Source organism: Bactrocera latifrons, unplaced genomic scaffold (genome assembly GCF_001853355.1).
Source record: "Bactrocera latifrons isolate USDA-ARS-PBARC rearing strain unplaced genomic scaffold, ASM185335v1 scaffold_94, whole genome shotgun sequence".
Taxonomy (NCBI): Eukaryota; Metazoa; Arthropoda; class Insecta; order Diptera; family Tephritidae; genus Bactrocera; species Bactrocera latifrons.
The window spans coordinates 133,120-154,122 of record NW_017537645.1 but is presented as its reverse complement, the minus strand read 5'-3'; the positions used below and the strand labels follow the sequence as shown (position 1 = coordinate 154,122).

General features: G+C 37.3%; 3 protein-coding genes across 3 annotated transcripts; 1 reads left to right on the top strand and 2 right to left on the bottom strand.

The window, feature by feature from the left end:
• The first annotated feature begins 1,351 nt into the window (after positions 1-1,351).
• On the top strand, positions 1,352-10,231 carry LOC108977702 (mucin-5AC). The gene is made up of 9 exons (XM_018947539.1): positions 1,352-2,249; positions 2,341-2,561; positions 2,745-3,430; positions 3,523-3,577; positions 6,335-7,337; positions 7,699-8,693; positions 8,754-8,895; positions 9,732-9,890; positions 9,966-10,231. The coding sequence occupies exons 1-9, from the start codon at positions 2,034-2,036 to the stop codon at positions 10,179-10,181; spliced, it is 3,693 nt and encodes a 1,230-aa protein (XP_018803084.1). The 5' UTR covers positions 1,352-2,033; the 3' UTR covers positions 10,182-10,231.
• Positions 10,232-11,119: 888 nt separating this feature from the next.
• Positions 11,120-16,259, bottom strand: LOC108977704 (L-dopachrome tautomerase yellow-f2-like). The gene is made up of 6 exons (XM_018947542.1): positions 16,008-16,259; positions 13,055-13,365; positions 12,884-12,989; positions 12,611-12,815; positions 12,076-12,526; positions 11,120-11,342 (listed from the first exon to the last, which is right to left on the bottom strand). The coding sequence occupies exons 1-6, from the start codon at positions 16,210-16,212 to the stop codon at positions 11,199-11,201; spliced, it is 1,422 nt and encodes a 473-aa protein (XP_018803087.1). The 5' UTR covers positions 16,213-16,259; the 3' UTR covers positions 11,120-11,198.
• A 1,476-nt stretch (positions 16,260-17,735) lies between these two features.
• LOC108977703 (L-dopachrome tautomerase yellow-f2-like) lies at positions 17,736-20,916 on the bottom strand. Its single transcript, XM_018947540.1, has 6 exons — positions 20,650-20,916; positions 19,349-19,680; positions 19,165-19,270; positions 18,892-19,096; positions 18,362-18,812; positions 17,736-17,942 (listed from the first exon to the last, which is right to left on the bottom strand). The coding sequence occupies exons 1-6, from the start codon at positions 20,852-20,854 to the stop codon at positions 17,793-17,795; spliced, it is 1,449 nt and encodes a 482-aa protein (XP_018803085.1). The 5' UTR covers positions 20,855-20,916; the 3' UTR covers positions 17,736-17,792.
• Between the last annotated feature and the right edge of the window lie 87 nt (positions 20,917-21,003).

Below are 21,003 nucleotides of genomic sequence, written 5' to 3'. Positions count from 1 at the left end.
CAGATATACAGTAATTAAAAAATAATGATTATTACATTAACGTAGTATATATTTTATTTAATAAATGCGCAAACATAATACAAAATTGAAGATGGTAGATACTCTAATAATAGTTAATTTTGCCAACTCTTTATATACATATACATATATATAGATATATAATATATACGCCACTCCAACTTTATGTATGTATGTATTTCTACATCAGCCTCGTAATATTGACCTGCTTTGTGCAAGAATTATCTCAAAGACTAATGAAAAAATACTGTTATAGTAGTTTATGATTAATCCTTAAATACTATATGATAAAAATAAAAAAAAGTTTGTTATTAGCAAAAGTGTTTGATAATTGCGCATGCGTCCAAATACGTACGTGTAATTTATCGTAGCACATTAAAAATGCAAGACATGATCAAAAAAAAAATAAAATAAATATACTATTACTTACCTTTATGTGTGATATAAAAATAGAAAAACTTAAAAAAAAAGTAATATTATAAGTTTAAAAGCAAAGCAAAAAAAGATAAAAACTAAAAAATCTGAATAAAAAGTATTATAGCAATTAGAAAGTTGTGTGCTATTTACAAAGTTGCAAAACTGTTGTTGGATAATATAGTTTTGGGGAGCAAACCACTGCCTATTGCAAAGGGATGTTGTTGTTGTAGCGGTAGAATTGTACCGAGTTCACAGTCCTTTGCCGGATAAAACTCCGGGACCGTTCTGGTTACGTAGGCCCAACTGTCGTGAGATTGCAAAGTTATGCTTGAATGGATTCATAAGAATAACTAGTATCGTTCTTTTGCAATACTGAAAATTCCAATATATCTATATTTTTGATGTAGTGAGAACAAACATGCGCCAAATAATTATTAGTTAAGCTTCCGAGATGACAGTCTGTGGCCGGATAAAAATCCGCATCCGTTCTGGTTACGTAAATCCAATTTTCGTGGAACAGTTCAGCGTCAATTCCTGCCTACAAAGGATTTCCCAAACGACACTAATTGTCTTGACAGACGCAGCTTTAAGCCCGCTTATCGACATTAATCCGGATAAATTCAGGAATTACTACAGCTAACTCAAGAGCTAATTTCAAACCTAACTCTCAAATATTGAGATGTGTCCTTATTGCTGTTGTAACGGCATAAAATCAAATAATATTATATAATCTTTACACTAAAGAGAATCAGTGAACAATTGAATTTTCTGTTAAAATAAATTAAATTCTGATAAAAAATGTATTATTGCAACAGCAATTTTTATGGTTTAGAATGTAAAAAATTTGGTACTCTTGGCAACTAGGGTTATTACAGTTGGCAACGCATAAACTGACATTTAACAGTGCAAACATGGCGTCGTGCAATTATTAGCAATTTATTAGGTTGCTGCAATTCTAATTAGTTTTCTTGTATTTAAAGTGTTTCAAAATTGTTCAAATTGCAATCAGAGCGCTTCTCAATTATCGTAAATAGTAATGATGTAAAAATATTGAGAAATTTCAGTGAAACTTATTTGATAAATCACCAGTTTATGTCTGCAAAATTTTATTGCACATCGCCGATTGCTGTCAAATGATGAAAAAAAAGGAGAGCGAGACTGCATAAAAAATAGCAGCGCGCGAGCAGAGCTTTGACAGACACAGCGGCGACAACAAACGCAAAGTCTTCGACGTCAACGTCGACGTCGTCAGAGCGAGCAGGTGTCGTTGGCAGTGCTTAATGATGTTTGCTACAGAAGCACTAATGTTTTCATATTGTAAACAAATGCATAAACTACATTGCACAATAAAATTTCATAGTTCTCCTTAATAAGTGTGGCAACTAATTGGCCCCATTTTTTTATAACTAAGCAAATGTTGAGAATGGGTAATTGCATTTTAATTTGAATGTGGCGAAAGCGCTTGCTATATTAAATTACAATTAATTGCCAAGAAATTAATTGAAATTGGTAATTTGTTTTTCTGAGAAAAAATAGCATGTCGTAGCAATATTTTATTGTATGAAGTGTAGTGTTTAAATATTTTTACAAAAATTTATATGCCAATGGCAACGAGCTCATCCACGGCAGCTGCATCGGTAACAGCTGCCACAGCTACATCTTCGTCTATGAGCACATTGAGTAGTGGTGCTAACAGTGGAAGTGGGAGTGCCTCATTGATTAATACAAACCCAGCGCAATTTCGAGAAATACATAAAAATACTTGGCTTAAAAGATTAACAGCTGAAGGCAAAAAAATTACTGTAGGACCTAAAGTGAGTATATATTATACAAATTATTTTTTTGTTATATTTAAAAAATAAATTGAATGTGTATTAAAAACTTTGTGTTCGTATTATTTTTCAGAAATCTGATCGCAGCTGGGTTGTTTTTTGTGTGCACGATGACACAGACGCTCTTTTGGAGGGATATGCAGAGCCTCGTCAGGCAGCTGCTCACAGTCCGGAGTGGATCGTTTCGATGCAGGACACTTTACACATTTCGCATGCACTCATTCCAAATTCACATGAATTCGAATTTGTCGTCACGCTTGCTAATGAAGTGATACGCTTTCATGCAATGTCATGGTATGATGCACATCTATTACTTAACAAACGAGCGAAATGTAATGGATTACACTTTACAATCTGATGAGCACTCAGCTGTTTTCTGTATACATTACATTACGCGTTGCCTTCATTTATAGTTTTGCTTGTCTGAGAATTAATTTTTGTTTTATATACAACTTTTCCTATGTTTACTTTTTACAGGGAAATTATGCAGGAATGGGTTGAGACGTTACGGTCTAAATTGCGTGAAATGAAAATTCTATCGCCACGAGAGAATCTCTATACAAAGTTACCTGAAATACGTGCACCCCTCTTACCCACTCGAGATCCAACATCACCACTGCCGGCACCACCACCTGTACCAGCTGCAATAGTGCCAGGCGTTGAACGCATTGTACCACCTAGTTTAGTCCAAGACATTGCTACAAATGAAACGCTTTTAGAACGACCTAATACTACAATAACAGTGACAACTTCAACTGTAGCACAATCTCTGCCAACAACTACAACCGTTTCCAGCAGCAGTGGTAGAGTACATCTGCCCACAACTACGGCAAACGTAAGCAACAGTGGTAGCAATTCCTCAGTGTCCAATGTATCAACTACTACACCTCAAGCAACAGCATTACCAGCCCTTACCGCCATGTCGAATACACTTACACAGAATCTCCTGAATTTGCTTTCCGATCCTATTAGTGCATATAGCGAGCAAATAAACGATGCTTTACAGATGGAGGAGAATAACTTTGTTCATGATCCGAATGACACTTATTTTGAGGATGAGTTTCTTTCACCAATTCTTAGAAAATCACAACAAAGACATGGAGCGCCAACAATTAGTTCAGAAAACAGTGTACGTGTAGATATCGGACAGCGTGTATCAGCAGGTATTGCATTTTATTGCTTTTTTAATGAAAATAAATTTGTATTATTATTTACTTATTTTATTTTACTTTTTATTTTGTTATATTTTTGACAGATCAAATCAAAAACTGGGAAAGTTTGGTGCAAGCAGAAAGTGTTATGTCATCAAGGTATGTAAATAATAATATAATTTAATAAATGGGGAATATTAGAATAAGATTCGTTCAGAGAGAATACTCGAGTAATAAACACTCCAATTGCCAGGGATTATATAAGTATGTATATAGTATATTGACTGTCTCTTATACACATCTAGATGTGTAGATTAATTAATAATAAATTATTATTATTATTTTTTGTATTTACTTTTTTTTTCTGCTCTTGCGTATATTGGGTTCTACTATTTTGAACTAGAGCTCACGCAGGGCCTTCATATTCAATACTCTAGATGATCTAGTGTAAATGTTTTGTGGCTACTTACATTAAATTATATTCGGTTAAATAAGCGCTAGAAAAGTTAAAGCCAAATTATGCGAATAATTATTTATAATATATATATTTTTAATTAAGCTGAAATAAAATGTCATAAATACATATATAAACAATAAAGTAGCCTAAACTATCTCATTGACAATAGTCTGATACTTGTCTTCCAAAACACGCAATAGCTCCCACATTTTCTCATTCATGCCAGTTCCGTCCTTTTCCAGTTGTGCATTTATGAAAATTTGCCTTAATGCCGAAAAACACTTGAGTTTCACCAACTTCAATTGCAAGCGTTGTGCCCAATTTTGCATGCGTAATCGTTGTTCATATTTCTCTTGTAGACGCTTTTTGCCCTTCACCAATTTCCGACAAATGTGACTTGTTATTTTCGCCTTACGTTTAATAAGTTCGTTTTCAAAACGTTTTGCAATAATTTGTTCAAATTCGATATCGCATGCTTTTATGGATGAAAAAAAATCGTCACATGTTTCGAAGTCTCTGAATAGAACTTCGAAAAGCTTCATGGGGAATGTAGGCTGCGGCTCCGCGTTCCATTGCTCTAAAGCTTGCTTTACACCTTGGAGCAAATTTTTACGTATTCCCTCCAATACATTTTCATAATTAGAGGTCTGCATTTCGCATTTCTCCACTATCTCCTTCAAACGTATATTTTCGATTTCCTTCTCGGTTAATTGTAAACGCAACGTCTCCACCTCGCGCCGTAATAACAGATTTTCTGTTAATTTCTCATTTTCCTCACACTCTGTAGACAGCTCATCGAGTGTCGCAGCATCGCCACCGGCTCGTTCATCCTTTGTATTGTATTTTTTATTATAAAAATTATTTCCATAAATGCAATTGCCACGGGCTGTGTCCAAATGCTGTTCGCCGTTAACACAATCGCCGCCTCCTTCGTTTGTACATGCGTACAAACATGCTTTACAAATGGTTTCGTGCCGCAGATTATAATGATTTTTGTCGTTATAATGTGGGTAACATTGACCACATTTATCGTGGGAGGCGAATGTGCGCATCGTGTGCGCTTGTTGTATATAATTGGCGCTCAGGAAACTCTGTTTGTCCAGCTCGTGAAGCACGCGTTCCAAGTCACGATTGCAGTTCTGCGAATTGGTGAAGGGCTCACCCAACATGCCATGTTCCTGCAACTGTTGCTGCATAAGCGAACACAGACAATTTCTCGCCATTTTCTCTCCCTTGCTCGTCTTGCTGAATATCTTGAGCCATTTGCGACAGAGCTCGATATCTTCTGTGCGACTTTGTTTGAAGACAAGCTCGCGGAGCATTTGCAATTGCTCCTTATACAATTGATCTAGTGTATCACCATTGAGTTCATATTCACTGCTCTCATTGCTGCAATGCGAATCTTCATACATCCTTTGGTGCTATTTTATTTATTCGACTTTTATAAAATAAATTCGTTTTTGTTTTAAATTTTTGGATGAAAATTTAAAAACATTTATTTAATATGTCAGAGCTGCAGAATTGACAAAAATCGAATTTTTCGATTTGCAGTGTTGGATAGTCTTTAAAGTATTTCAAAACAAGAAAAAACATTAATTTCAACTGTGTCGAAGCTATAATACCCTTTACCTCGATTTTGACCATTCATATGGCAGCTATGTCATGTAGTGGTCGGATCAGAAAAAATTGTTCTGAGATTTGTGGCGTTCCTTCGACAATAATGTAGATCACATTTCTTGAAGATAACTTGTCAAATAAGAGAGTTTTCCATAGAGGGACTTGAGTTCGATCGATGTTGTTGCTGTTGTAGCGGCAGAAAACATTCCGGATCCGGAAAACATTTCTGATGTAATTTCAAGGCACAATGCCGAGTTCACAGTCCTTGTCTGGACTAAACTGTGGGTCCGTTCCAGTTACTTAGACCCGACTGTCGTGCGAACGGTTTGATAAATCAGTTTATATGACAGCTATAATCTATAGTGGTCCGATTTCAGCGATTGCCAAAAATCAGCATCATTTTGGGAAGAAAAGTAGGTGTGCAAAATTTCAAATCGATATCCTAAAAACTAAGGAACTGGTTCACGCATATGAAGACGAACAGACCTTCGACTCAGATCGTCACGCTAATCATTCATATATATATTTTATAGTATCTCCGATGTTTCCCTTTGGGTATTACAAATTCCTTATTTGAGCGAAATACTTTACAAGTTAGGAGGCCTCTCTTTCTGTCTACTAACTGTCAATACTGACAAAACACCAATCATTCATGAATTCAACTGAGAGCTTAATGGACGCAAAGTTAGCTTCCCTCTCCTAAAAACTGCTTGCTATTAGCAATCGAGCTTCGATAAGGATTTTTATCTGCGAAGAGTTTAAATCTGATGCTGATTGAAGGCTGACCAAAGGTTTAAATGAAACCCAATACAACTATTTATAAATCCTAATTTTTTTTTCAGACTTCAAACCTCTCGTTCGCTGTCCGCTGGTGCTGCCGATACATCACGAAAGGAGGTCACAAATTCCTCAATCAGTCATAACGCATCCGCCACGTCGAGTAATGACAATATCACAGAGCTCGAGATTAGTGTAGATCTACAATCCGATACATGGCCGAATACTTCCATTACCTCGACTAACAGTGAATCAATTGAACAATTAGATGTAGATAAAATGAACATTACCATCATACAAGTATCAGCAAATGATAGCAATGAACTGAAACAACTGAAAGAAACAAAAACCAGTGCAAAAGTGTCCAGTAAACGGGTCACTGGGGACATTTTCAAATTCCCTGATGCCGTACAGGCCGAGTACAAAAGCAATGTGCAAATCATTCCGTCCACAAAATCAAATAGTAGTACAATACAAGTACTTGGTACTAAAACTACTACAACAACAACTACCACAAAAACTACACCATATGCAACACCAGTGAAAAAGGCGAACCACAACATTTCGTCAGCAACAACAACAGCGAATTTACCCGCAGAGGAGTTGAAAATAACAACGGTACATGTAACAGGCAATAACCCAGTAGTGTCAGCCAAAGCCCCAGAAGCACACAATACCATTGTTTCTAATGCCGTTTCCTTATATGGCACATGCTACAACTCATCTGCGTCCAGTTCGACGGCGCAGCCAGCAAAAGCGTCCATCAATAATGGGACGCCTAAAATGATGAAGAAAATCATACTTTCAGCTAATACGTCAGGCATAACAAATATAACGGTGGATAACGCTAGTACATCAAACAGGCCGGACAGATATGTTATCGCGCCAGAAGCAGCTATCAAACACAATGCTGGATCGGTTCACTATGAAAAGGTCTTTCTATCGTCTAGTAATCCACCAGAGCTAGGCGTCACGTCAAACGCTACGCTCATCAGTACCGTAACGACCACGGCGCCGTCACTATCACCCACATTAATCAGTAACTCAACGACGCCTGCGCGCGCTGAGGTAAAACGATTTATTATTTCTGAGATACACTTAATATACCGAAGTTCAATGCCCTCACATCAAAATACCAACAAACCAAAATAATGACATGTGAAAAGTATTTAACCATGTCCGCCCTTATTTCTATCGCAGCACAGAAAGAGAATTCTACTGACAAAGGGTTATGATCCTGAGCATGTTCGTGGCCGGAGGCCGCAGGGCCTCGAACGAAGAGCGCCACTTTTTCTTGATTTGTCGGTATTGTGATTTGTTGGTATTTTGACTGTCGGGATTCTAAATTTCAATATCTTCATTGTCTGCATTACGTTATTTCTTTTTTTTCGTAAAATTAAAGTTAATTTATTGTTTCTTGAATTCCAAGGTTGCATCTAGTTCGACTGGCAAAACCGAAAACCAATACATTGCCAAACCGTCTTCCCCAATACCCCAGAAAGATGGACATAAGCAAATCAAGCCCACGCCAGCTGCTCGTACCGTTAGTCCAACACCACATGTTGAAATACCCTCGCTACCACCGAAAAGCTGCCACAAAGCAATGCAATCGCCATTAATGTCACGAGCGCATCCGCCAAACGTCAGTCCCATGTTGGAACGTCGACGCATTACAACAACTACAAGTCTTCTAACGCGCACTGCCACATCATCGCCACCACCAACATCCCATCAAGCAACGTCTGCTTCGATACCAACAACTACAACAATAAATACCCAACTTCCCTTACCTAGCCGCGGTCACTTGCTAACGCGCGGACTTACTGAAGCTGTGATAACGACTCGACCGAGTCGCCGTGATTTTCATTTACTTAAAGCGTCTGCGGTAAAGGGAAAACCAACAGCTGTTGCAGGCAATAAAAGTGTCAGTGCGGTGACTTCAAACAACAATGGTGACAATGTGTCTGTGGCGCAACCCTCCACCAGCACCGGCAACAGTTCGAATGCACCGCAGCACAATCGCAGTCGCAATAGTGAATTATTGGAGCAACGTAAACGTAGCTCTTCTACATCTGATGCACGTACCGCTGCTACACGCGGTGCCAACAACAATGAGCTGCCCGCCGCACGTAATACAGCACTGCGCTTTCAACATCCGCCCCAACCTTTTCGCAACGCCGAAAATGGGCTGGCAAATGGTAGTGGAAACGGTGGTGTGGCTGGCAGCAACATTGGTTTATCATCGCCGCTGCCATCACCCAGTGGTGCTAATAGTTCGCCGGCGAATAAGCGCATGACACTGCGCGAACATCAGGTCATGCAATTGCGACGTGAAATCATGCATCCCGGTGGCGTGCGTCTGCAGCTTCGTCGCAAAGATTGCCTGGGCTCAATTGCATGGGTAGATGCTTTCGGTGCTGTATGGTGAGTAGTTGATACCGGCACAATGTGTTTGTAGCGTCAATTCTAACGCTTTATTATTAGGGTGGCTGGTTGGAAGCAAAAAGAACATCCGGTGTTATACAATGCACTACATATCGGCGACCAATTGCTCTCCATTGCCGGTACAGCGATAAGTACTGCAAATGAGGCCAACAAAATAATACGCAACACGAATACGCTCTTTGTAAGTGCTTACAATTATCGCAAATTTTATTTAGTATTATTATTTATTTTAAATTTGTACATGATACTAAAGTTTCCTACCTTGGACAATAAACAATATCAAACTTCGTAAAGATAAGTTGTCAAATAAAAAAGTTTTGCATACAAAGACTCGATTTTGATCGGTCAGTTTGTGTGGCAGCTATATGCTATATTGATCCGATCTCAACAAACTGTTCGGTGATAGTAGATTACTTCGAACAATAATCTGTGCCATATAAGGACTTCATTTTGATCGGCCACTTTGTGCTATAGTGATCCGATCTGAACAACATGTGTGTTGTAGAGTTATGTTATGTTCAGAGTTACGTAGACTCGACTGGGGTGGAAACATAATAACAAAGACTATCAAATTCGTCTACTCGACGTCTTGAAATATTGGATCGAAAAAGTCTTTCCTATTTTGTCAATAGAAAATAAGATAATAAATAATAAGAAAGGCAAGAATGCCACGCAAGCCATCAAAAAAATTTGTGAAATTTAGGGAAACGATGCTGTATCAGTTCGTGTAGAACAACAATAGTTCGCTCGCTTCCATTCTGGAAGTTTCGAAATTTCGATTTACACTGATGGAATAATGTCTCTACCTGGAGAAATGGCAAAAAGTAGTCGAAATTTGTACATATTTGTTTATTTATTTATTGTTATAAATGTAAAGAAAAATAAGTTGAAGTTTGACTAGAAATACGAAAAGACTTTTCCGACTACCCAATATTTCAACCTAAACTTAGATTCCTTGAACAGACTTAGATTTCCTAACATTTTTCATTAATTTATAACCATATTTTGACTTAACAGGTCGAGGTGCTCGTACGTCGCATACCCTTCGGTCGCGGCTACGCTATACGACGTGAGCGTGAAGGTCAGTGTTTGGGTCTAATACGCGATGGCAACACAGCCACCATTGTTGATGTAGTGCCAAATAGCTTAGCAGCACGGCATGGACTGCCCCCCAAGGTAAACACGACATTAATTCCTTCGCTAAGCATATTTGAATATAGTTTTTTATGTGTCTTACTTCTTCCACTCTAGGCACAATCCTGTGATGGCACAACACTTACATTCTGGGTACTTACTGAGATCAATGGGCGACCTTTGAATCTATTTTTCAAAGAAAATGAGATACGTGATCGCTTGAATTCCGTGGGACGCGATATCTCTATATTGGTGCAACCTTCAGACTTAATAACAAAACTTAAAAAACAATTGAAATCACTACGTGGCTACAAGGATTACCTTGTGCAATAGTGAAATCACAGCAAAACGTTGCAAATCCACTCATTAGTAATTTTTAAAAAGACATTTTTGCAAAACAAACTAAGAAAAGAAACACTTCCAAGTTACAAAAGGATACTAATCCCTCAAAACTTTTTAATGCATATAACTTAAAATTAGATTTAAAATTTAAAAAGAAAACTATTATAAAATTCTTAACTAACAACAGCCCAATTTTGCTTCAAAAGTAAATAGGGCAAGGAATGAAAAGTCGGTTGGCAGGAACATAATCAAGCAATCATATAGTGGAATTGTATGCCGTTCGTTATAATAAGAAAAATATGAAACATTAAAAAAACCGTTTAAAAATTAAATAAAAAATATATAAACATTCCATTTTTAAGAGACATTTTTATGCAACTTTGCCGAGTCAATTTAGCCATTAAGTAGCGTATAAAAAGTGATAAAGGACAACGTTCATACATACATACAATATCTATAACAAATATCTCTGTATGCATGTTCTATATACAAGTGCATACACGCATGCATACAAACATATGTATTTTTGCAACATTGTAATCTCTTATTATCCAAGTGCATACTATATTATATAGGTTGAAATTTATTGTATTTACATATAAGAAAATTTTTGAAACCTTAAAACTACTTACTACTACTATATGTTATGTATCAGAAAAGAAAATTAACAACAAAAACTTTTAGATAAAAATCGCACACGAAAAATTTAGACTTTATATTAATGAAAAATTTCTAACACCCATTGAAACATCTAAAATTGTCATGCAATATTATAGTGCCTGTAATTTTAGTTAATCGCATATGGACAACGTGATAAAACTTTTTTTGTAACCTTATAACTTACAAACATAACCACTTAATTTTTGATTTCTATTTTTTTTTTATAATATTGTGTTTGAATTTCAATAAAAAAGTATAATCAACATGAGACAAATATGTTTTTATTATTATCAGAATTAAAGCCAAACAAAAAATGCTTGCAAATTATTTTCTATATAAAATTGAGCGTTAGATTGCACAGACGGTATTCTTCGCTGCTTCATAGACATTCTGCTTCCACACGCGGAAATTCACCACATTCGGATCAAGTGTAGAATAAATAAATATCGGCATTGAATTGGTCATCATCCAAATGTTGCCCTCATCATCAATCTACGAAAAATAAAAGACACATAGGGAAGAGAAAATCGGAAGAAACAATTCATGAATAGTTTAAATATAAATAAGCGTTGTCACATCCATTGTCCTAGTTTTCATAGGATCTCTGTGTTTTATATCTCATTATTTCTAAACTTTTTTCGTTTCAATATTTTATGTTAAGAAGTTAAAGCACTTTCAATAATTTTGAACTAATATCAGTAAAGCGAAACCCACCCTGCAAAGTGCAGTTAGGAGAATTCATATAATGACATCGAATCTACTTTCACGTAAATTATTTTATAAAAAAACAACAAAAAACAAACAAAACAAAAAAAAAACGTTAACTAGGGACTAGTTCGTATATATACAGATGAATAAACAGACGGACATGTCTAAATCTATTCAGCTCAACATACTGATCATTTATATAATATATATATTTTATGGGGTATCCGATGCTTAATTCTGGGTGTTACAAACTTCGTGGCAAACTTAATATACCCTGTTCAGGGTATAAAAAAACCCTTGTAGCGGTCTTACTGACAAACCCGCTCTAAAAGTTAAGGCTACTGACTGCGAATTTCGGTAGTAAATTTTAAAAATGTTGACTCTTTGTTGAATCGCATATCTTTGTATGATAAAATGGCAAACCTTACTGAAGAGAAATGTCAAAAATGCGGGAAAATTATGGCGTAGTTTGCTGTCCCTATCAGTCTCTATTGACAAACCTGTTACTTCAGCTTACCGTCAAATCACTGGGATATATCATACGTTGTGCATCTTGTGCTACGGTGCCATGATTTTGTGCGGAAAATGGTTTATTTGTATTCCAACAACCAATACCGTTACGTTCTATTTCCGCATAGAAAATAATACCGCTCTTTTGGTCACAAGAATGCATAGTGGATCGGTGATTTTCTCCACGATTACCCAGTGGACGAAAATCGTTGCCGTGATCGCTACGTGCGGCATTAGCCTCATTCTGCAGGACACTACTGTCCACCACGAACTCGCTATTGCTCGCCATCGGATGGAAGTACACCGTACGATAACCGTCTTCTGCATATGGACCAAGGGTAATCGAGAAGATGCCATCATCCCAACGGAAGGTTTGTCCACCGATATGCAGTTCACCAATGTTCGGATCGATGTCGAAATAATTATGTTTGAAGCCCCAAATGCGATTATCCTTTAAGCTGTATGTATGTATTGAGATATAAAAAAGAATTCATAAAATTTGTGTTTTTTATACAAATTAAATGATATCTATTTAAAATTACCTAAAAACAAACAACTGTCGGTGCACCAGATCGGGTATATAAGCGAAGGCGTCGTTGCATGCTCGTTCAAAAACATCTACAGCTATGCTTGCTAGTCCTCGTCCTATGTCCACGATACTCTCCGGTATTTCATAGCGATGCAATACACGATCGTTCGCCATATCAATCACCCAAATTGCCGGTCGCTGCACCTGTGTGCGATTGTCTTTGGAATAGGTCATAAACGGTTCAAGCATGTTTAAAGAAAATCGATAAATTAACATTTCAACTTACTGGGATACTCAAGCATGCCCGTATCGATGAACCATAGCCTTTTGCAAGCATCCACCGTGGTGCGGTAAACCGAAATAATGCGTTTAGGATTTGCTGGAGAAATTGGCTAAAAATGTTTGCGCCCAGATAAATTATGCAATAATTACTAAGAATATGGAATTTAACACTCACATTTAGATAGTTTGTTTCGAAATCGGGGTATGCATGGAGTTTCGGACTATATTGTTTGCCATCCTTCTGTAAGTCGATGTAATTCAAGGTGGACGGTATACCAATACTACGTCGTGGCGTTGTCACAAATAAGCGACCTTTATAGTGTGTCACGCCCTGGGGCACGTTATTGTATTGAATGTACGAAGCTTTTGCGCCTTCATTTTCAAATCCTTTCTCGGAAAATTTTATTCCCTTATCGGCGGTAAGTTTGTTTTTTTCAGCATTTTTCATCAAATCATGAAGTTGATCGGGGAATACGATGGCATCGGCTGCAAATTTTATTTTCAAGGTTAGAGTTAACAGGGGTCAAGAGAGTAGCAAAGTGCGATAACAACAAATAACTGTCATAACGAAGTGTTGGCGTCACCCAGAGCTGACAATTCCAAAGGAATGAGGTTGTAAGTAATTGCAATGCGACTCTGACATGCATACCGAAAGCAATTATCGTAAAGTTTATAAAAAAAAGGGTTTGCTATACCACATTTAGATGGTATCCAATGAGCCAGCCTTTAATCCTGGTAGAGATACTCCCTTCTAGGCAGCTGTAAAAACTAAACGGTGGAGCATACAATAGGCAAAGGAACAGAGACAAATTCCATTCCTGTAGGTATAGTTTTAACAACCATTGTCAAAGGGGCATTGCATTAAACAATATTCCTTCGTTATGAAGGAGAGTCAAGGTGATTCCAAAGGCCGGAAAAAGCTTACATACTAGTCCACAGCATTTCATAGCAATTGGTTTTTCTTCATCCATTCCTACGTAAGGAAGACTAGTAGAATTACATATAAGAAACAATTTATATCCAAAAAGAATGGCAATTTCGCAACATGCGTATTTTACAGCGAAGTCAACAGAAACGGTACAAGCACTGTGGTAGCAGAGAGATTCCAATCGAAATTTGGTGATTCTCCTTCTGGTCTTTCCAATGGTGTGGAGGTATTCCTCTTCTTCTGCCGCCCCCTGTGGGTACTGCGTCGAAAACCTGCAGAGCTGGAATGTTTTCGACCATTCCATCGAATGCCACGGCGAATAGGCTAACGCGCAAACGACCATAAATCTTCCGCAGAACCTTACTCTCGAAAAGTCGTAACGTCGACTCATCAGATGTTGTCGTCGCCCACGCCTCTGCACCATATAACAGGACGGAAATAATGAGTGACTTATAGAGTTTGGTTTTTGTTCGTCGAGACATGACTTTACTTCTCAATTGCCTACTCAATTCGACATAGCACCTGTTGTCAAGAGTTATCTGCGTTGGATTTCGAGGCTGACATTGTTGTTGCTGTTAATACCGATCCAAGAAAGACAAAATGATCTACAACTTCGAAGTTATAACTGTCAACAGTTGATGTCGGCATCGGCGTACGCCAGCAATTGTACACTCTTATTGAAGATAGCACCTTCCATATTTAGTTATTCACCTCGAATTACTTTCTCCAAGATTAGATTGAAGAAATCCCACGAAAGGGAGTCAGCTTGTCTGAAACCTCGTTTGGTATCGAACGGCTCGGAGGGTCTTTCCCAATCCTGACGAAGCTTTTGGTATTGCTCAACATCAGTTTACATATCCGTATTAGTTTTGCGAGGATACCAAATTCAATAATACCAAATAAAGGCAGCTCGCCGAAGAGGTGGTGTGTGTCGATTCTCTTTTCACGGGTCTTTTCCAAGATTGGGCGCATGGTGAGTTTAACAAATCTAAACACCAAATTTCCAGGCTACTGCGTAGCAGCGTGCTCACTACAAGGAATATACATATGTGTTTATATATACAGATAACCAGGCGGCTTTGAAATTAGTAAATCTCTTAAGGTTTCGAAGTTATTGAAATAATGCCTTGATCTTATAGTGGATCTCCTATCTCACGATAAACATGCAAAGGGTTCCAGGACGTAGTGACATCCCTGGGAGCTGTGAAGCAAATGAACTAGCTTCCGCAAAAGAAGGAAATATATGCCTCTGGCTACTTGCATACATTTAATAGTTGGAATCAATCCCTGACTAGCTCAACAAGCACGAAAATTTAAAAGGAATGATATAAGAACTCTAGTAAGAGTGCAAACTGGTCACTATCTCATCGGTAGACATGCCAGTGGCTAGGAGCGCCACATAACAACTACTGAAGAAGCTATCAGGAGATAAAGTATCTGCTAAGTGAATGTAAGGCTTTACAAAAAGAATCGCAACTATCGGTCGAGGGTTTCTCGACGATGCCTCAGAGGTTGCATAGATAAAACTTTTCGTACTAATGAACTTCATCAGAAACACGAGATTATTCAGAGAGGAACCAATAGAGGGATGGGGCTTTAGTACAGGTGGGAGCACAATGAGTTTCCTAAAATTCCAGGTGCGTCGTTAAACAGACACTCTACTTTCCGACCTGTCTAGGCTTTACACATTTGAAACACAATATTTTATATATACTAAGCATAGATACCGTAACCGTCAGGGACATGTCAACTCGGCAGCATGCCTCTATTTTATTTAGGGAATGCCCGATGATGTTTTCTTAAACTTTTAACCCACCAACTAATTAATATTTGTAAAGCACTTTAAAACACTATAAACGCCATAAAAAGTACTTTTCATTAGTATTATTTTGGGTTATTATTAAACAAAATGTTTTCAAAATTGATAATTAGTGATTTTAAGCTCTCCTTTCTGACTTGTGTTATCAACTAAGTATTCGAGTACGTATTTATGTTTGTGTATAGTGGCCTTTTCATGGACACACAGATATTCAAACGTGTATTATATATTATGTATTAAACATTCTCATTATTCTACCGGTTTGAATCTTTAATTACCAATTATTTCAATTATAACTTTACTATTGCACTTGTAGATATGTCTGTCTGTAACTGCTTAATGTTAATTCTAAAATCTTGCAAGAGGAATGAATTTGCTTACATGGCCGTCGTTTTTTATGTTCATCTCCTACAGCATCACCTCCCCCACCCTTGTTTCCGTTGTCATTTGGAACTCTGTCGCCACGATTGTAGAAATCCATTTGTTTCCAGCCAAAAACCTCTATCATGCCATCTCCGTTAGCAAATTGTACGATATTCACCGTAAATACCAACAAAATCAATAAATATACATTTATAAATTTCATATTTCTATATTTGAAAGACTTCAAAGACTTTAAGCGATTTTCGATGATCGACACTGAAATGCATACTAAAACCGCCATTGATATAAAGCAAAAAACAGAAATATAAAAATCGCTCTCCCGAAAAATATCTGCCTACAGCATTCACGCATAAGTACATATATACCTACATACATATATTTATATTAATCAATGGATTCTCAGAAGAACTGTATAAATATGTATACATACTATGTATGTTATATCATCTGCAGCATCAATTTTCGGCATTTCAGGTCGCAAGCATTGATCTTTCGCAAAAATTTTGAAAGCTTAAGTGCAGCGGAGACAACTCAGTTTGCATTACGCACTCTCTCTCTCTGGGAATATTTTTAGTCTTTTGGTAACAACACAGTGGTGAAGCGCGAAGTAGCTAAGACATCTCAAAAGACCACGAGAATTAAATTGTGCATAAAAGGCGCATGAGCAGCCTAACAAAGAGATAGATGTCTCGTTTGCTCACACCTTACAATAAGCGCTACCTCGAAATCATTTCACAGTAGTATTTGCATCATTTCGGTACTATCCGTATTTACGAAACATTGATCCAACGTAATAAATCAGAGACCAAGAAACAGTGGTCTTTTCACGACGATTCTGTTCCGGAGGAACCATCACCATATTCCGAATACTCCGCTCTAATCACTGAGGTTAATTTACCTTTCCACCAAAATAGATGTGGACCTCTATACCGGTTTAGTAGCAGAAGACTGAGAAAAACTGAGGAACTAATTAGCGTATATAACAGCAGATGGATATAGAAAAAACGACTCATCTCGTCATGCTGGTCATTTATACATATGTATATATGAGCTTTATGGGATCTAACACGTTGAGAATGGTTGCTTTCTGAGTAACGAAAACTTCATTACAAACTTATATGCCCGCCGAAAATCTTTTTAGCTATATCCTCGTTGCGGACGCTGTCTGGAAGATGGACGTCACTGCTGATACCATTAGGGCTTGGCATCTGGATTAGTTTCCAGAGCAGGTCTTGGTGATGCGAGCAGGCAGAGCTATCACTCTTCTTGGTAACTTGCTTTGCATACGGCACTGGGAAAGACTGTGTATATCTACTTCTGCCCTAGCTAATGAGGTAGTTATAAAACGATAGGGGATGGGGTTCTCGGAAAACGAAAATCAGTATAGAGAATAAGAAATAAACCCGGCTTGGATATAAGCCCAAAAGTTGGTTGAAGAAGTTGCTTCTACCACCCGCAGATACAGCGAGTTTACAAGAAAACAATTAGACAAAAATCTTACGAGAAAAAATCGTTCTTTAAAATTATAGAATCTAATACCCATAGGTTACATCTAAAAATAGCATGCGATATTATGTGCCTGTAATTTTAGTTAAAACTTTTCTAAAAAACTTAATACTTTAGTTTTTTCTTTATTTGAGAATTTTAATAATAAAAAATTTTAATCAACATGATACAAATATTCCGTTATTATTGCAAAACTACAAATTTTTTAACTCACCAGCGTTTGGGCAAAAAGTAGTTTATTTACAAAAATGTTTGTAAATTATTTTCTATATAAAATTATAAATTAGGGGCACAGACGGTATTCTTGGCAGCTTCATTGACATTCTGCTTCCACACGCGGAAATTCACCACATTCGGATCAAGTGTAGAATAAATAAATATCGGCATGGAATTGGTCATCATCCAGACATTGTCTTCGTCATCAATCTACGAATAATAAAGAAAGGAGGAAAAGGTGGTATTATTTGATCATGCTCTCTCAAAACGGCAAAAATTAAGACAAAAAAAGTATTTCCACAAAACTTATTTTAAGAAATCAGCATTCGTTATTAACTGAACTACTCAAAATGGCTTACTACAAGAAGTCTCATTTGGGATAACAGTGTCAGTTGTTTTGAACTAATACCGATATATAGCAGGTTGGAGACGGACCATACCCACTTTACGAAACTTTAAACTAAATGTGAGCATAGCCAATTTCTATTCGAGAGAACATTCATGCCAACTTCGATCTCAGCCTTAGAAAATCCCACAGTTATAACTTCATTTTTATGGTGTTACTAACTACACTTAGTGGAACAAGGCGTTTACGAGAGTATACTATCACTATATAAAATTAAGCTTACCGTCAAATCACTGGGATATATCATACGTTGTGCATCTTGTGCTACGGTGCCATGATTTTGTGCGGAAAATGGTTTATTTGTGTTCCAACAACCAATACCGTTACGTTGTATTTCTGCATAGAAAATAATACCGCTATTTTGGTCATAAGAATGCATAGTGGACTGGTGATTGTCACCACGACTACCCAGTGGACGAAAATCGTTGCCGTGATCGCTACGTGCGGCATTAGCCTCATTCTGCAGCACGCTACTGTCCACTTCGAATTCCGTATTGCTCGCCATCGGATGGAAGTACACCGTACGATAACCATCTGGTGCATATGAACCAAGTGTTATCGAGAAGATACCATCATCCCAACGGAAGGTTTGGCCACCAATTTGCAGATCACCGCCGAGGGGATCGAAATTGAAGTAATTATGACTGAAGGCCCACATGCGGTTATCATTTAGGCTGTGTAATGAGACATAAGGAAGAATTTATTATATAATTTAATTTTTATACAAATTAAATGATATCTACTTAAGATTACCTAAAAACGTATAACTGACGGTACAACAGATCGGGTATGTAGGCGAAGGCGTCGTTGCATGCTCGTTCAAAAACATCTATAGTTATGCTTGCTAGTCCTCGACCTGTGTCCACGATACTCTCCGGTATTTCATAGCGATGCAATACACGATCGTTCGACAAATCAATCACCCAAATTGCCGGTCGCTGCACCTGTGTGCGATTGTCTTTGGAATAGGTCATAAACGGTTCAAGCATGTTTAAAGAAAATCGATAAATTAACATTTCAACTTACTGGGATACTCAAGCATGCCCGTATCGATGAACCATAGCCTTTTGCAAGCATCCACCGTGGTGCGGTAAACCGAAATAATGCGTTTAGGATTTGCTGGAGAAATTGGCTAAAAATGTTTGCGCCCAGATAAATTAAGCAATAATTATTCGGAATGTGAATATGAATGAATGAATTTAACACTCACGTTTAGATAATTTGTTTCGAAATCGGGATATGCATGGAGTTTCGGGCTATATTGTTTGCTATCCTTCTGTAAGTCGATGTAATTCAAGGTGGACGGTATACCAATACGACGTCGTGGCATTGTCACAAATAATCTGCCCTTGTAATGTGTCGCGCCCATAGGTACGTTATTGTAAGGAATGTAAGAATCGCTTGTTTCTACATTTTGAAACCGACTTTCGATATTGTTCAATGGATCATCGCGGGATGTTATTCGCTTATCGGCGGCACGTTTGCTTCTTTTATCACCTTCAAGCAAACCATGTAGTTGATCGGGGAACACGATAGTACCGGCTGCAAATTTTATTTTTATCAATTGTTATTAGGTTTCACAGCATCATACAGTAATTTATGAATTCACTATGGGTTGGCATAATCTATGTCGCTGTGTGTAATTGTAAAAATTCGGAAAGGTTTTTTATAATGTTAGTGAAAAACTTTGCCGTTCATTTTGGCGCAAAGAAAGCTCAACTAGGCAGCATAACTCTCAGGCTCATCAGTAACAGCCCCCACCTTCATCACGACCTAACCATAGCTGAACAATACCATGGCCGCAACAAACTCCACCTGTTCACAACTCCCTCAATCCCAAAGTTACAACTATTTTAAGCTGACGGTACTAGAACTCCCTACTTCGTTCCCGATAGTGGGGTCTATAAATTAACCGATCCAGATTTGTATTAATCCAAGGTTTTTCAATACACAGTAGAAATCCGAAATGGACCCAGATTTTTATGTGACTGTCTCAATTAGTTGTTTTCATTAAGTTGGTTTTTTTAGTTGACAGTATTCCTCAATTAATTGAGACAGTCGCATAAAAATCTGGTTCCGTTCCGGATATCTACTCCTAGAACTACACCACGCCTACAGATTTCCACAGAATTATCAACGTTAAAGTATTATTTTGAATCGATATTATACAAAAGGTTTACCGCATTAGAAATCAATAATTATTTTAATCCCCCCTGACTTTCGTTATCAACACAACCGTAGACTATACATATAGGTAATATTAATTTATTGTATGTATGTATGTATGTATTACAACGCACATGAAGCGACTCGAACATATATTATATTAAACTTTTGAGTTGTTCAATCACTTTGAACCTTAATAGATGATTTCATATCACTTGATTATTTCACTTAAAGGCACGATGCATTCTTCTTAATTGCATTCTTGTTAATTGTATAATCATTATTTTTTTTATAATAATAGAATGCAATTCATGTGTAAAAGTATTTTGAAATGAATTTGCTTACACGGCGGTCGATTTTTAGGTCCATTTCCTGCAGCACCCCCTCCACCACCCTTGTTTCCGTTCTCATTTGGAACTCTGTCGCCACGATTGTAGAAGTCCATTTGTTTCCAGCCAAAAACCTCTATCATGCCATCGCCGTTAGCAAATTGTAGGATATTCACCGTAAATACCAACAAAACCAGTAAATAAGTAATTTTAAATTTCATATTTCTATACTTGTAAGAATTGAAGAAGCGATCTTCGCTGATCGACACTAAAATGAAAACTAAAAGCGCCAATGTTATTAAGAAAATAGAAATCAAAGTCGCTCTCTTCAAAAACCTCTACCTACAATAATTACAAATCTATCTATAAA